The sequence below is a fragment of the Aquarana catesbeiana genome, linkage group LG05 (assembly GCF_042186555.1).
Source record: "Aquarana catesbeiana isolate 2022-GZ linkage group LG05, ASM4218655v1, whole genome shotgun sequence".
NCBI lineage: Eukaryota > Metazoa > Chordata > Amphibia > Anura > Ranidae > Aquarana > Aquarana catesbeiana.
The window spans coordinates 606,555,372-606,570,012 of NC_133328.1; the positions used below are offsets into that span (position 1 = coordinate 606,555,372).

The following is a 14,641-nucleotide window of genomic DNA, read 5'->3' on the forward strand; positions in this document are numbered from 1 at the left end:
CGAGTTTTCCCATAGAAGTCAATGGAAACGAAGATAATTCGTTCCTCATTGACTTCTATTACATGCAATACCGCATGTGGCCAGAGGTGGGGGGGCGCCGGAGAGCCTTGGAAATACTCAGGGACAGCTCGGCTGAACTCGGAAAGGCTCAGAAACACTCGGAAACACTCAGGAATGGAGTATTTCCGAATATTTATGAACGGCTCCGTTCCGCGCCCCCGCACCTCTGGCCAAATGTGGTACTGCACCGCCCATTAGCTTGAATTCTGCTCTTCTTGCGAGACAACACTCGAGTCATAATTTAAAAAAAAAAAAGTTGCTCGTCTTTCAAAACACTCGTTAACCATGTTACTCGTAAACCAAGGTTCCACTGTATGACTTTTCCATGTATTCTTATTAGTCAATCCACTAAATGCTGTAGCATGCGCCCTCTGGTGGACTCTCCCAAGAAGTATATAAAACATACAAACTGGTGACACAAATAACTCAGCTGAAAAGCCCAGTGTGGCATACTGGTAGAAATACTAGGGGGGTGGCATCTTTCTACTAGATTCCCAGAAAGACCTGCAAAGACCCAGAGAATAATCGATCCTTATCCCACTCCACCCAAAACAGAATGCCCCTTTAATCTCTTAGCTTAACGTCATACAATCAGTTGTGTACAAATGTGATTCAAGTATTTAATTTCTCCATGATCTCTGTGGCTGTAATGAAGGAAAGAACATATAGAGACACAAATATCTACTGAATCTATCTGTACTAGGTGGTGCTGATTAACAATGAGCCTTAATGAAATTCAGCAGACAGGAACTGTCTCTTTAGCAGCCAATCATAATCCAGGTGTAATTTTTCCAAAGCAAGTTACACCAACTTTCCAATATCAATGATCAGGTTTAAAAAATTGTTCTAGAACATAACGTCGATATACGTCCAGAACAAACTGGAACCTGCACAGTGAAAAAGGCCATTTCCATGTCTATAATTTGTGAACTGCATATGTGTAACTGTGTGTGTGGCCGCACTTCCCCTTCCCTATTTAGGGGATGAAGTTTTGGGCTCCGTTGCACTTAGCTTTTGTAGTAAAAATCTTGTTTGCAGAACTCAATAGCTCAAGCTGAAACGTATATAAACGTACATAAGTGTGTAAGGGCTTGCTTACATGTGCATTGGTTTTGCCACCCTTTTGAAAAGCAAACCTGCAGTGGATGGCTTTTCAAAGGCATTGGACAGGCAGCTCAGAGGTGATGTGACACCTCCTGAATAAGGATGAGCTCCGGCGTGTTCGCAAGCTGCACGTGCAGAGCCCGCCAGGAAGTTGTCAATGCACTGCGCTAATCACAGGCAGTGAGACATTTCGCGATCTCTGCAGCCGCACATCGGGAAAAGTCTCACTGCTTGTGATTAGCGCTGTGCAGTGCCGACTTCCTGGCGGGCTCTGCACGTGCAGCTTGCGAACACGCCGGAGCTCATCCTTACTCCTGAACCTCTGTTTTAACTAGTGAAAGCCCGCAGCTCCATGCCATGACTGTGTGCATTACATGTGGTTGCAAGGCAGTTTCACTTACTTGAATGGGTCACCTTTGGCTGTGGTTCCATCCTCTCTCTACTTTCTTATCCAGCCACCATTGCACAGTTTGAGTGGGGGGGGGGGGGGGGCAGTAAAAATGTAGATAAACTGCCTGTTTTTTACATACCTAAGGCTGTCCATATGAACATAGCCTAAGAGCCCTTTCACATTAATGCCCTGTACACACGGTCGGACATTGATCGGACATTCCGATAACAAAATCCATCGTTTTTTTCCGACGGATGTTGGCTCAAACTTGTCTTGCATACACACGGTCGCACAAAGTTGTCAGAAAATCCGATCGTTCCGAACGCGGTGACGTAAAACACGTACGTCGGGGCTATAAACAGGGTGATAGCCAATAGCTTTTGTCTCTTAATTTATTCTGAGCACTTTGTCCGTCGGATTTGTGTACACACGATCGGAATTTAAAGGATCGGATTTTGTTGTCGGAAAATTTTATAGCAAGCTCTCAAACTTTGTGTGTCGGAAATTCCAATGAAAAAAGTCCGTAGGAGCCCACACACGGTCAGAATTTCCGACAACAAGCTCCGATCACACATATTCCGTCGGAAAGTCCGACCTTGTGTACAGGGCATAAGAGCGCGGCCGCGTTAGCGGTGAAGTTTTAGCGGTGCTTTACCATCATTTTAGAGTCGCTTTTTGGCCGCTAGCGGGGCGCTTTTAACCGCCGCTAGCGGCCAAATAAAGGGTTAAAAGCGCCCGCAAAGCGCCGCTGCCAATGCGCTTTGCAGGCGCTTCGGTGCCACTGCCTATTGATTTCAATGCCCATTGACCATCCAATCAGGTCCGCCTGAAAAATTGACAGGTGGACCTGGTTGGACCCTTCGCGTGAAAAGAGGCTAAATCAGGCTTGTGCTTGATCTGTGAAAAATTTCTATGCAAGACTCTCCAGATGGATGCTGCCATTGTCTGAAGTCTGGGTTGTCTATTCGTTCTGGGGCAATGGCATCACACTGAGTAAAATTGGCCAAAGATGGATCGAAATTGGGCTGGTTCAGCAGTGATTGGACACATGTCGATCCATGTGTGGGCAATCCCGCTCAACAAAAGTGGAGAAAAGTCTAATGATCGACTTCTGTAGAACAGGCTTCTTGGGAAATCTTTCTTGCTTAGTGGCTGCAGCTGCTGATCAGTGTATTCTGAGTCCTACTGTTAAAATACAATGGCACAGTGGGGAAGGAAGGGGGGGAATTCCTCCATCCACCTTGCTTGTTTGGATAAGGGAATCAGTTCGGTTTTTGGCTGTTGGCCAGCCTAAATCTGAATAGGTGCAGCTTTATTGCCCTGGAAGTCTTTTACAGGCCAGAAGATGGCAGCTTCCACCGAAGGCTTCTCGCAAACATATTTTGACACCCTTTCAGTACAGTTTGCTTTTTTTATGGAGAAATAAAAAGGAAATGGTCCTTTTACTGTGCAGGCTTTGAAAATAATACCTAACATGCGGAGAGGAAAAGTCACAGTGGTTTTGTGTGCTCAGCAATCATTATGGAAAGAGAAAATCTCTCATCTTTTGCCAAACCCTATGAGACATCCGCCTCTAAGTTTGCCTTTTGATCACATATGTGATTGGCTGATAAAGGCTGGTCACACACAAGGCCCATTGCTAGATTTACAGACATCACTGTGATTGTGTAATGGCACTTCTTGGATGTTAGGCATTCAGCTCTGACACAATATATTCCATTTTCACACATAGCACACATAGAGTACATAGAGAAATATTAGCACAGCTTATTCTTTGTGAGATCATGAGAAACAACAACATAGTCCAGTTTTTTATGTTTCTTTTCAAGTTTCACCTTGGAGCAGCGGAGGTTTATTGAGGATCAGAAACCAAAATTGAAGAACGGTGGCAGGAGGGGAGGGCTGGACTGGACGGAACTGGCAACTTTCCCAACACAGAATAACCGAGAATTGGTTTTGCTTTGGTTAAGAACAGCCTGAACTGCCACATTCCCCTTCCTGCACTTCCCGTAATTCACGGTTCTACCTCCTCCATCACTTCCATGACAATGGTACGCGGGCCGGTAAGGACGAGGTTGCTGACAGCTCTGAAATGGCACTGTAGGACGTTGAGGCCATTCACGGACACCACAAACTGGCGGATCTGAAAGTAGAACAATACAGGAATGTAATCAAACTAGTTGAATAAAGGAGCAAAAATGTGCAGGAATTGTGTGCAAAGTTCTGGAACTCATAACAACCAAGTGGAAATGACAGCAACATGGCGGCATAGTGATTAACACTGTTGCTTGCAACACCGATATCCGAAGTTAAAGTGCAACTGCAATTTTAGTACATTTAAACTTTTTATTAATGCTCCTTTACCTGTGTGGATGGAGGACATTGTATTCCTCCTGCCAGGACATTGTATTCTGACTGATTCCGCTGAACAAGAACATTTTCCCAACATTCCTGTTTAACAGGGACAGCCACATGATTCAAAATTCAGCTGGTCCCTGCTGAACCAGCCAAATTTCGATCCATCTATGATCAACTTAACTCTCTTCCCCTGCACTAGGAGCTGTGTCATATTTGCTTCTTTCCAAAGCAGAAGTATTGATGCCCATCTTGACCCTCATCCATGAGAAGTGTCACTACCTGCTCTCTTCCCCCACCCTAAGAGTAGCGTCACATCTGCCTCTTTACAAATTGACAGAATGCTGCCCATCTTGACCCTCAGCCATGAGCAGTGTGTGTCACTACTGAATCTCTTCCCCTTGCTGTAGAAGCAGAGTCACATCTGCTTCTTTCCAAATAAAAAGGGGGGATTATCGTGACCCTCATCCATCAGCAGTGTGACTTCTGACATTCTTCCCTCTGGCCTAGGAACAGTGCCAAATCTGCCTCACTCAAAAGCAGTAGCACTGATGCTTATCTTGGACCTTACCCAGGAACACTGTTACAGCAGACTCTTCCAAGACATTCTATATAGCAGTTAGTAATGATTCTACTGTCTTTTTCCCATTAGCAGTCATTTTTGTCTCTCCCAATCTATGGTCCAAACTCTCCATCCTTAAAGCGGAACTTTACCCAAACATAGAAGTTCTACTGGTCTGCATCCCCCCCATCGCCACATTTGGCCCTTTTTTTTTTAGACTCAAAGCCGATTGAAAAATCGGCTCATGTGAGGACATTGCTGGATTCCTGAACAAGTGAGTGTCCTCAATTTCAAAGTCAGCCACTACAGTATTTGTAGCTGTTGACTACACCAGGTGTGTACAAAACTTTTTTATATATACATGGGGTGAAAAAAAAAAAAAAATAAATATATATATATATATATATATATATATATATATATATATATATATATACACACACACACTCTATACTGCCAAAAGTATTGTGACACCTGCCTTTACATACAAATAATTTTTAATGGCTTCCTTTACAGCTGAAACAGCTTCAACTCTTCTGGGAAGGCTGTCTACAAGGTTTAGGAGTGTGTCTAAACCTTGATAATGTTTTTTGAAAATGTCTAGGTGTTTTAAATAAGCCTTGCTGGGAGGTAAATGTCTTTTTTGCATGTGTGTGCTATATTATTTTGTTCTGTTGTACGGTCTTATGGCTGCACCATCTTTAATGTATCTTTTAGGGTGTGCCCCCCAAATATCTTGTTTGTCTATTGTATGGATTCTGACCAAATCCTTTTGGGTGAGGAGCACCCCACTCCCTCATCAGTGCCTCCCATTAGTGTCCACCTGTGTCATGGATGGAGACCTCAAGTTCTCCCATATAGAGGAGTGTATGGCTCCCATGGTTTAGAGAAGCAGGATCTCTCAGTCTATGGATAGTGTAGGACCCACTAATCATGGGGTACTTAGTCGCAGTAAGTGGGCTTAAGCGCCATATAGCAATATATTTTTTGATAATGTTTTTTGAAAATGTCTAGGTGTTTTAAATAAGCCTTGCTGGAGGTAAATGTCTTTTTTGCATGTGTGCGCTGTAATATTTTGTTCTATTGGGAATGTTTGACCATTCTTCTAGAAGCACATTTGTGAGGTCAGGCACTGATGTTGGACGAGAAGGCCTGGCTTGCAGTCTCCGCTGTAATTCATCCCAAAGGTGTTCTATTGGGTTGAGGTCAGGACTCAGGCCAGTGCAGGCCAGTCAAGTTCTTCCACCCTAAATGCACTCATCCATGTCTTTATGGACCTTGCTTTGTGCACTCGTGCGCAGTCATGTTGGAACAGGAAGGGGCCATCCCCAAACTGTTCCCACAAAGTTGGGAGCATGAAATTGTCCAAAATGTCTTGGTATGCTGACACCTTAAGAGTTCTCTTCACTGGAGCTAAGGGGCCAAACCCAACCCCTGAAAAACAACCCCACACCATAATTCCCCCTCCAAATAATTTGGACCAGTGCACAAAGCAAGGTCCATAAAGTCATATATGAGCGAGTTTGGGGTGGAGGAACTTGACTGGCCTGCACAGAGTCTTGACCTCAACCCAATAGAACACCTTTGGGGTGAATTAGAGCGGAAACTGCGAGCCAGGCCTTCTCGTCCAATATCAGTGCCTGACCTCACAAGGTTTAGGAGTGTGAAACATTCCCATAGACACACTCCTAAACCTTGTGGACAGCCTTTCCAGAAGAGTTGAAACTGTTATAGCTGCAAAGGGTGGGCCAACTCAATATTGAACCCTACAGACCAATGCTGGGATGCCATTAAAGTTCATGTATGTCTAAAGGCAAGTATCCCAATATAGTGTGTGTAATATATGAATCTGAATATATATATATATATATATATATATATATATATATACATACATATATATATATATATATATATATATATATATATATATATATATATACATACATATATATATATATATATATATATATATATATATATATATATATATATATATATATATATAAATCTGTGCATTCTGCAGAGTCCAGTCCCCCTTTTTGTACTTCGTGTAATAAGCTCTGCTACTCTGTTATGATACGCAGAGATCCGCAGAGGGGTTCGGGAGCAGCGTGGAATATCTAAGCAATTATTAGTACTATTAGCCATTGCTCTAGGTGCAACAACTGCCCAGAATTGCCAGCTTGTCTGAGCTCCAGCAATCCGTATGAAGTCAGTTACACAGTTGGCAGCAGTGAGTGTTTCAGCAGAGATTTCCAGAACAACTGGGCGGTTATCAGCCTGAAAGAATCCAGAACCCAGTTTATTTCATTTCAGTATTTTTTGTTTAGCACAAAGTCTTATTCAGCCACGACAAGCCTCACACTGCTGGCAGGATGCCACAGACAATGAAAGGCTGGCAAAGGATGGAAGAGGTTTGCAGGGTACAAGTAACAGGCTCAGCTCTGCCAGTAATCACCAGTCTGAATCAGCTCATTTATGGTTTCTGCTGTTTTTGCACATAATATATAACTGATCCACTGATTTCTGTCATAATCAGGGATTATAGAGTAGGAGTCACCTAAAATATTAACAGATTGTAAAAAATAACTGGAAACGTCTTAAAGAAAAAATTAAGCCGTATGCAAAAAATATGCACTCCATACTTGAGTCACTGATTAGGCCACTTTTTATATTTGTTTATACAGTACAATAAAGACACTTTGGGCCTTCATTTCAGCTCATAGGAAGTGACAAAGATGCAGCATTTCTGGCAAGATCGTCAGATAGTTTATGTAGTTGCGGATAATGTACTTGAAGAAAACGAATGCAGCCACCACATCCAATGACTGGAAAGCTGCAATATATTACATTTATGTTTTTAGTTTAAACTATGGTCAGACACCAAGTCTGGCTAGGCCAATCCAAAGCAATAAGAACCACCAAAATGCAAACCACCCTCTCGATTTTGTGGAGCAGACGAGGAAGGAGTTTCAGGGAAGGAAAAGCATAGATCAGGGTGTTACGATTCCACAAAGCCACCAGAGCATTCACTGCTTCTTCCAAAGCTTCTTCCAAAGGAGTTGGTGGGGAGGTTAGGTAGTCCACATCTTGCATACCCTACCTGTGACACAAGTCCAGGAACACCTTTGGGTGTAGAGACCATCCCCTGAATCCAGGAGTTGCTGGCTGAGGTTGGACAAAATATGGAAACACTACATGTTTTGCAGGTGTGTAAGTGACGACATGTTGCACATTGAAAATGAAAGTGACATTCTTTTGCTTCCACTGTGTGATGAGACACCTAGCTAACAGGTGGGAAGCTCACTTTCGCCATTGGAGTTGTGTCGGAGCTTACTGAGCTTCAACGAGAGCAAATTTATTGGTGCCTGCTTAGCTGGTGCCTCTGCGACTGAAGATACATAGTTACATAATAGGTGAGGTTGAAAAAAGACACAAGTCCATCAAGTCCAACCTATGCGTGTGATTATATGTCAGTATTACATTGTATATCCCTGTATGTTGTGGTCATTAAGGTGCTTATCTAATAGTTTTTCTGAAACTATCGATGTTCCCCGCAGAGACCACCGCCTATGGAAGGGAATTCCACATCCTTGTCGATCTTACAGTAAAGAACCCTCTACGTAGTTTATGGTTAAACCTCTTTTCTTCTAATTTTAATGAGTGGCCTTGTGTCTGGTTAAACTCCCTTCCACGAAAAAGTTTTATCCCTATTGTGGGGTCACCAGTACGGTATTTGTAAATTGAAATTATATCCCCTATCAAGCGTCTCTTCTCCAGAGAATAAGTTCAGTGCTCGCAACCTTTCCTCATATCTAATATCCTCCAGACCCTTTATTAGCTTTGTTGCCCTTCTTTGTACTCGCTCCATTTCCAGTACATCCTTCCTGAGGACTGGTGCCCAGAACTGGACAGCATACTCTAGGTGTGGCCGGACCAGAGTCTTGTAGAGTGGGAGAATTATCGCTTTATCCCTGGAGTTAATCCCTTTTTTAATACATGCCCATATTCTGTTTGCTTTGCTAGCAGCAGCTTGGCATTGCATGCCACTGCTGAGCTTATCATCTACTAGGACCCCCAGGTCCTTTTCCATCCTAGATTCCCCCCAGAGGTTCTCCCCCCAGTGTGTAGATTGCATTCATATTTTTGCCACCCAAATGCATTATTTTACATTTTTCTACATTAGACCTCATTTGCCATGTACAGTATTTGCCCACCCCATTAATTTGTTCAGATCTTCTTGCAAGGTTTCCACATCTTGCGGAGAAGTTATTGCCCTGCTTAGCTTAGTATTGTCCGCAAATACAGAGATTGAAGTTGTAAATTTATTTGCGGTACCGCAAGGTTATGAAAGGTTATGACAGCATAAACAGTTTCCGGGAAAATGCCGTCTGATAAGCATAAGCGTGGTCGACACGGTCAACTGACTGAAAGAAACAAAAGGATATTAAGCAGGATTGTAACCCAGATTTTTGCATGAAGAGAGGTATCAGATTCCATTATCCACCATCCAAGACTTATAGTTGTCAATTTCCAGGAGAATTCAGACTGCATCGGATGCCAAAGGCGATCCAACACCATATTAGGTAACGATTTATTTTATACTGGTTTCCTTCATTGTCCAACCCTTGTAAAAGTTGTAAGAACAACTAAATCACCCGAAGCTCAAGGATATTGACCGGGAGATGAGATTCCTCTGGCAGCCAAGTCCCTTGCACCAATAAAGTGTCAAGGACTCCCCCAAAAGGCTGGCATCAGTTGTAAAGTGATTGCATTAGACCGGAAAGAAGGACTGCCGAAGCTCTATAGCAGGACTTATGAGCCACCAGGCCAGAAGCAGTCTGGTTCTTGGTGTCAGAAGAATTACTCCATCCAGAGTTCCATGACAACAGAAACAAAATGCTGCATTGCAGTGGTCTGGAGTGGAACTGGGCATAAGCAGGGTTGGACTGGGACAAATATTTGGCCCTGGACTTCATCCAGACTGGCCCACTTTAATTTTGAGTGTCCCCATCGGCGCCCCCTTAGATCAGAGTGTCCCCCCATCAGCACCCCCTTAGAGCAGAGTGTCCCCCCATCGGTGCCCCCTTAGAGCAGAGTGTCCCCCCCATCGGTGCCCCCTTAGATCAGAGTGTCCCCTCCATCGGTGCCCCCCTAGATCAGAGCGTCCCCCCATCGGCGCCCCCTTAGATCAGAGTGTCCCCCCATCGGCGCCCCCTTAGATCATAGTGTCCCCCCATCGGCGCCCCCTTAGATCATAGTGTCCCCCCCATCGGCGCCCCCGTAGATCATAGTGTCCCCCCATCGGCGCCCCCTTAGATCAGAGTGTCGCCTCCCACGTGTACTCAGTTCTGAAGGCAGCTTCTCGTTCCTCTCTCCAGTCATGTGACAAGTGATAAGGGGAGAGAGGAAGGAAAGTGTGCCGGCTGTCTATCTCCCCCTGCAGGCTGGAGGGAGCAGAAAGTCTAATCCTCTCTCCAGCAAGGGTTGGCAGCTGCTCCTTGGTGACAGGAGTGAAATCGCAATCACTCACTGTCAGTGAGGAGCGGCTCCAGTACTGCACCTGACCGGCCCACTGAGCCATCAGCCCACCGGGAAACTCCTGGTAGTCCCAATGGCCAGTACATGCCTGGGCATAAGGGAAGACCTGGAGGGAGGCTGCAATCAGCCACACAACTCATGCAAAAGTGTTTGACTCCTAGATTTAAGAATTCTAGTCTAAGATTGGAGAGTTTGAAGTTTCTCACAGGCAAGAAAATAACTCGGGATTGGGCTGTATCCAGGGTGGGACCCAGATATTCAAGCAGTGAGTTAGTTCCACAGCTGATTTCTGAAGGTTCAGGTCCCAGCCGAACCTTTGCAATAGGCATGCCCTGAGAGTGTAGAAAAACTAGTACAAGGACCAAATGGAAGAGCCATAAACTTAAGTGCTGGCACCCCACAGCAAAACAAAGGAACTGTTGATGCATTAGAAAAATGCAGAGGTACAAGAATGCATCCTGGATGTCCCCAGCTCCTGGAATTCACCTCTTGCACCCAAGCATCTGACATGTTGACAACCCAAATGTGCTCAGAGGCTAACAAACGTCTCCTAGCTTTGGAAACAGGAGCGCCCCCTCATGCTGAAAACAATTTCTCAGAGGGCTTGGGAGACATAGAAGTCCAAGGTTTGCAGGTGGATTGGGGGTCAGGCTTGTGCTAGGCTTTGGAATTTAGGGCCCGAGAGTATTAATTTTGATTGAAGAAAAAATAACTAAGCAGAAAAAAAAACAGACAAGGTATCTATCTTCCTTGACACTAGCAAAAAAAAGAAAAAAAAAAACAGCTGCATTTAGGGAGTAGGAGGAGTTATGCACAGCTGGCCACAAATGTTTTTGTTTGCCAGAATACAATTCTCCTGCAGGTGGCAGTATAACCTGTCAGTCAGTTAACTCCTGTGTCCTTCAATGAAGGGAAAAAGAGAGAGAATAAAACACATTTAATGATGTACCAATAAATACAGGTCTGTATTAATCTGCATCTTTTATGTCCGCCTGGAGTTCATTTTTAGGTGCTGGATTGTGGACACAGCATTTATCTGTAATAAGAATCCATCAAAAATACCAGCTAATCAGATCAGATAACAAGCTAAACTGCACTAAGGACAGCAGAGCCTAGAATAATTCCCTACAATTAAATCAGCCCTAGTCATCTCTTATGCAGTGATATCAGGAATATGGTTGAAATTTGCGCTCTTAACTTTTTCTTTTATATACTTAGATATTTAGTGTGAAGAATGAAATGTATTTTTAATAAACTTTATAGTGTTTCTATAAAAGGTTGTTGGTGGGGTATGGGCTGGGTCACCCCTGGCTATTTCCTCTAATAGAGAATGCCTTAGGCCTCATGCACACAGGCGTATGAATTCATGCTGCCAGACGGCAGAAAAAATGCCTCTAATCTTGCATATTTTCACTGGCTTTAAGTATGTTTTTGTGCTTTTCCATGCTTTTAGAAGCATTTGCATGTAAACTCGTTCTATTGGCTAGAATAGTCATGCATTCTAGCTATTATAATAAATGTACATTATATAAGCATGCATTTATATACATGTAGGGGCATTTTTACATGCTTGTAGAGGAAAAATGCAAAAACGGTTCTCTCAAAACATATCCCTGGGCCGTTTTTCTTTTCGCCTCTGAACACGGTGTATAAAAACACATTAAAATGTCTGCATGTACCTGGACACATTAACTAAAATGCAGGTGCATTCAGAGGTGGAAAAAAATTGCCAAATGCCCCTGAAACTGCTTTTTTTAATTTTGAAAGGGGGGGGGGGGGATAAAGTGAGGAAAAAACGTATTTGATCCCCTGCTGATTTTGTATTGACAAAGAAATGATCAGTCTATAGAGGTCAGACGTTTCTTGTAGTTGGCCACCAGATTTGCACACATCTCAGGAGGGATTTTTTCCCACTCCTCTTTGCAGATCCTCCCCAAGTCATTGAGGTTTCAAGGCTGATGTTTGGTAATGCGAACTTTCCGTTCCCTCCACATACCGCGTTTCCCCAAAAATAAGCCCGGGTCTAATATTAATTTTGCCAACAAAAGACCCAGTAGGGCTTATTTTTGGGGTAGGTCTTACCATATAACGTGCTGTCTTCTCTCCCTCCCTGCCTGTCAGGAATTCCCAGTTTGAACAAAGTTAAAATGCTTGTAAAATGACAAAATCCTCTCCATTACAGCAGTACACAATGTACAATGTGTGTGCCCCTGCAATCCAACGGCGTCAAATACCTCAGCTGCTCTCCTCCACCCCTCCCAGCCGTCAGCGGGGCCCACAACACTCCCACCCAGTTCTCCTCTGAATCATTCAGATGTTCATTAGAAAACCTCAGACAGGCCTGTACGTTTGCATTCTTGATCAGGGGGACCTTGCAGGTGCTGCAGGATTTTAGTCCTCCACAGGGTAATGTGTTACCAATTGTTTTCTTGGTGACTATGGTCCCAGCTGCCTTCAGATCATTGACCAGATTCTCCCGTGTAGTTCTGGTCTGATTCCTCACCGTTCCCATGATCATTGAAACTCCACGAGGTGAGATCTTGCATGGAGCCCCAGACCAAGGGAGATTGACAGTTATTTCCTGTTTCTTCCATTTGCGGATAATGGCACCAACTGTTGTCACCCTCTCACTAAACTGTTTGGCGATGGTCTTGTCACCCATTCCAGCCTTGTGTAGGTCTACAATCTTGTCCCTGACATCCTTGGACAGCTCTTTGGTCTCGGCCATGGTGGAGAGATTGGAATCTGATTGCTTCTGTGGACAGATGTCTTTTATACAGGTAACAAGCTGAGATTAGGAGCACTCCCTTTAAGAGAGTGCTCCTAATCTCAGCTCATTACCTGCATAGAAGACACCTGGGAGTCAGAAATCTTGCTGATTGATAGGGGATCAAATACTTATGTCACTCAATAAAATGCAAATCAATTTAGAACTTATTTGAAATGCGTTTTTCTGGATATTTTATGTTGTTATTCTGTATCTCACTGTTAAAATAAACCTACCATTAAAATTATAGACTGATCATTTCTTTGTCAGTGGGCAAACGTACAAAATCAGCGGGGGATCAAATACTTTTTTCCCTCACTATATATCCTCTGTCACATTTTTGTCTTTGTCCCCATTGACCCATTTTTTTTTTCTGATAAAGCGGGTAAGGGTCAGAACCTCTGTCAAGTTTTTATTGCAAACTTTGTCCTTGCTGGGAGATATTTCCCCTGACGTCCTGTCCCGGTGACACCAGGACATGACATGAGAGAGTTCTTGATAATACAGAGAGCAATAAAATCCTGTCAGGTATTCTGACTACTTCCCACTCTACTTAATATTATTACGCAGCGCTTTACATATACATTGTACATTCACATCAGTCCCTACCTTCAAGGAGCTCACAATCCTAAGGTCCCTAAACTCACCTTCATATACTAGGGGCCAATTTAGACAGAAGCCAATTAACCTACCAGCATGTCTTTGGAGTGTGGGAGGAAACCGGAGTACCCAGAGGAAACCCACACAGGCACAGGGAGGACATGCAAACTCCAGGCAGCGACCCTTTTTACTGCTAGGCGAGAGTGCTACCCACTACACCACTGTGCTGCCCATATACTTACTAAACACATGTGCTTTTGTTGTTTTCTATCTCTATCATAAAGATATCTAATCATTTCTTGTCTTTCTGATAGCCTTTTATCATATCAGGTGATTAGAGTAAATCTCCCCAGCAAAACAAAGACAACAGTAAAAGCTGGACAGAGAATCTAGCCCTTCTCTATTCAAAAGGAAGAAAAAAAAAAGTTTTGGTTGGAGCTGGTCTTTAATAATAATAATAGAACATAGTAATAATACTAACAATTATATAGACACTAGTGGGATGAACGTACTTTCACTCCTGCAGCAGCAGCCGGTCCAGTGGGGTCCACAGCTTGTATATGACACGGTTTTTCTCCCCGTACCACAAATCCCCATCCCACCGCATCACTGACAACCTGCACAAACAAAAGGAACAAGAAAAAGCAGGTTATTATTAAACGGTGCATAGTTATTATAGAACTACATATATTATTATACCCAGTCAGAGGTGTGCACAGCCTATTGCATTAGGGTGTGCAGCCTAAAACACAAAACACATGTTTGTCTACATATATATGACCCCAAGACATTGCTCTTCCTGCTGGAACAGTGAAAGAGAAGGGTGTAAACGCTTCTCTTATGGCAGAGCCGGTAACAAGGAGATCTTGCCCATCTTCCTGCTGGCACACAGAGCGATAATGCTAATGCGCATGGGGTGATTAGGGTGTGCCCAGGCCCATCCGGCATACCCTGTGTGCACACCTATGTACCCAGTTAAGGCATTTCATCCTACTCACAGTCAGGGTTTTCCTTATGTACGGTGCCCCAGGGGCCAGGAGCTCCTCCAGTGTGACTGGCCTCTTTAAAACTGCATGATAAAAAAAAAAATAATATTAATATTACGGATTAAAGGATGGAGAAAATGCATATACAGTCAAAAACATTACAAAAAAAGGATGTCACGGCCATTGATAATCAACAGATACTTGCATATAGTTGGGCTAGGGCTGGTTGCTGACAATAAAGCCCTTTCCTGGACATGTACTTTCTAATAAAA

General features: G+C 43.6%; 1 protein-coding gene across 2 annotated transcripts in view; it reads right to left on the bottom strand.

Annotated features, from left to right (window-relative positions):
* Window positions 1-666: 666 nt before the first annotated feature.
* DEPTOR (DEP domain containing MTOR interacting protein) overlaps window positions 667-14,641 on the bottom strand; it is a 176,268-nt gene continuing 162,293 nt past the window's right edge. Inside the window, exons 8-11 of one of the 2 annotated variants that reach the window (XR_012244563.1) lie at window positions 14,382-14,452; window positions 13,896-14,000; window positions 1,485-3,698; window positions 667-1,271 (exon numbers count right to left, since the gene is read on the bottom strand). Coding sequence is in view for 1 of the 2 variants with exons in the window: in XM_073632208.1 (XP_073488309.1) it covers window positions 3,570-3,698; window positions 13,896-14,000; window positions 14,382-14,452 (305 nt within the window). In the remaining variant the exon portion in view is untranslated. Of the gene's footprint in view, window positions 1,272-1,430; window positions 3,699-13,895; window positions 14,001-14,381; window positions 14,453-14,641 lie in introns of those variants that run through there. The other variant, XM_073632208.1, reaches the window with a different exon arrangement.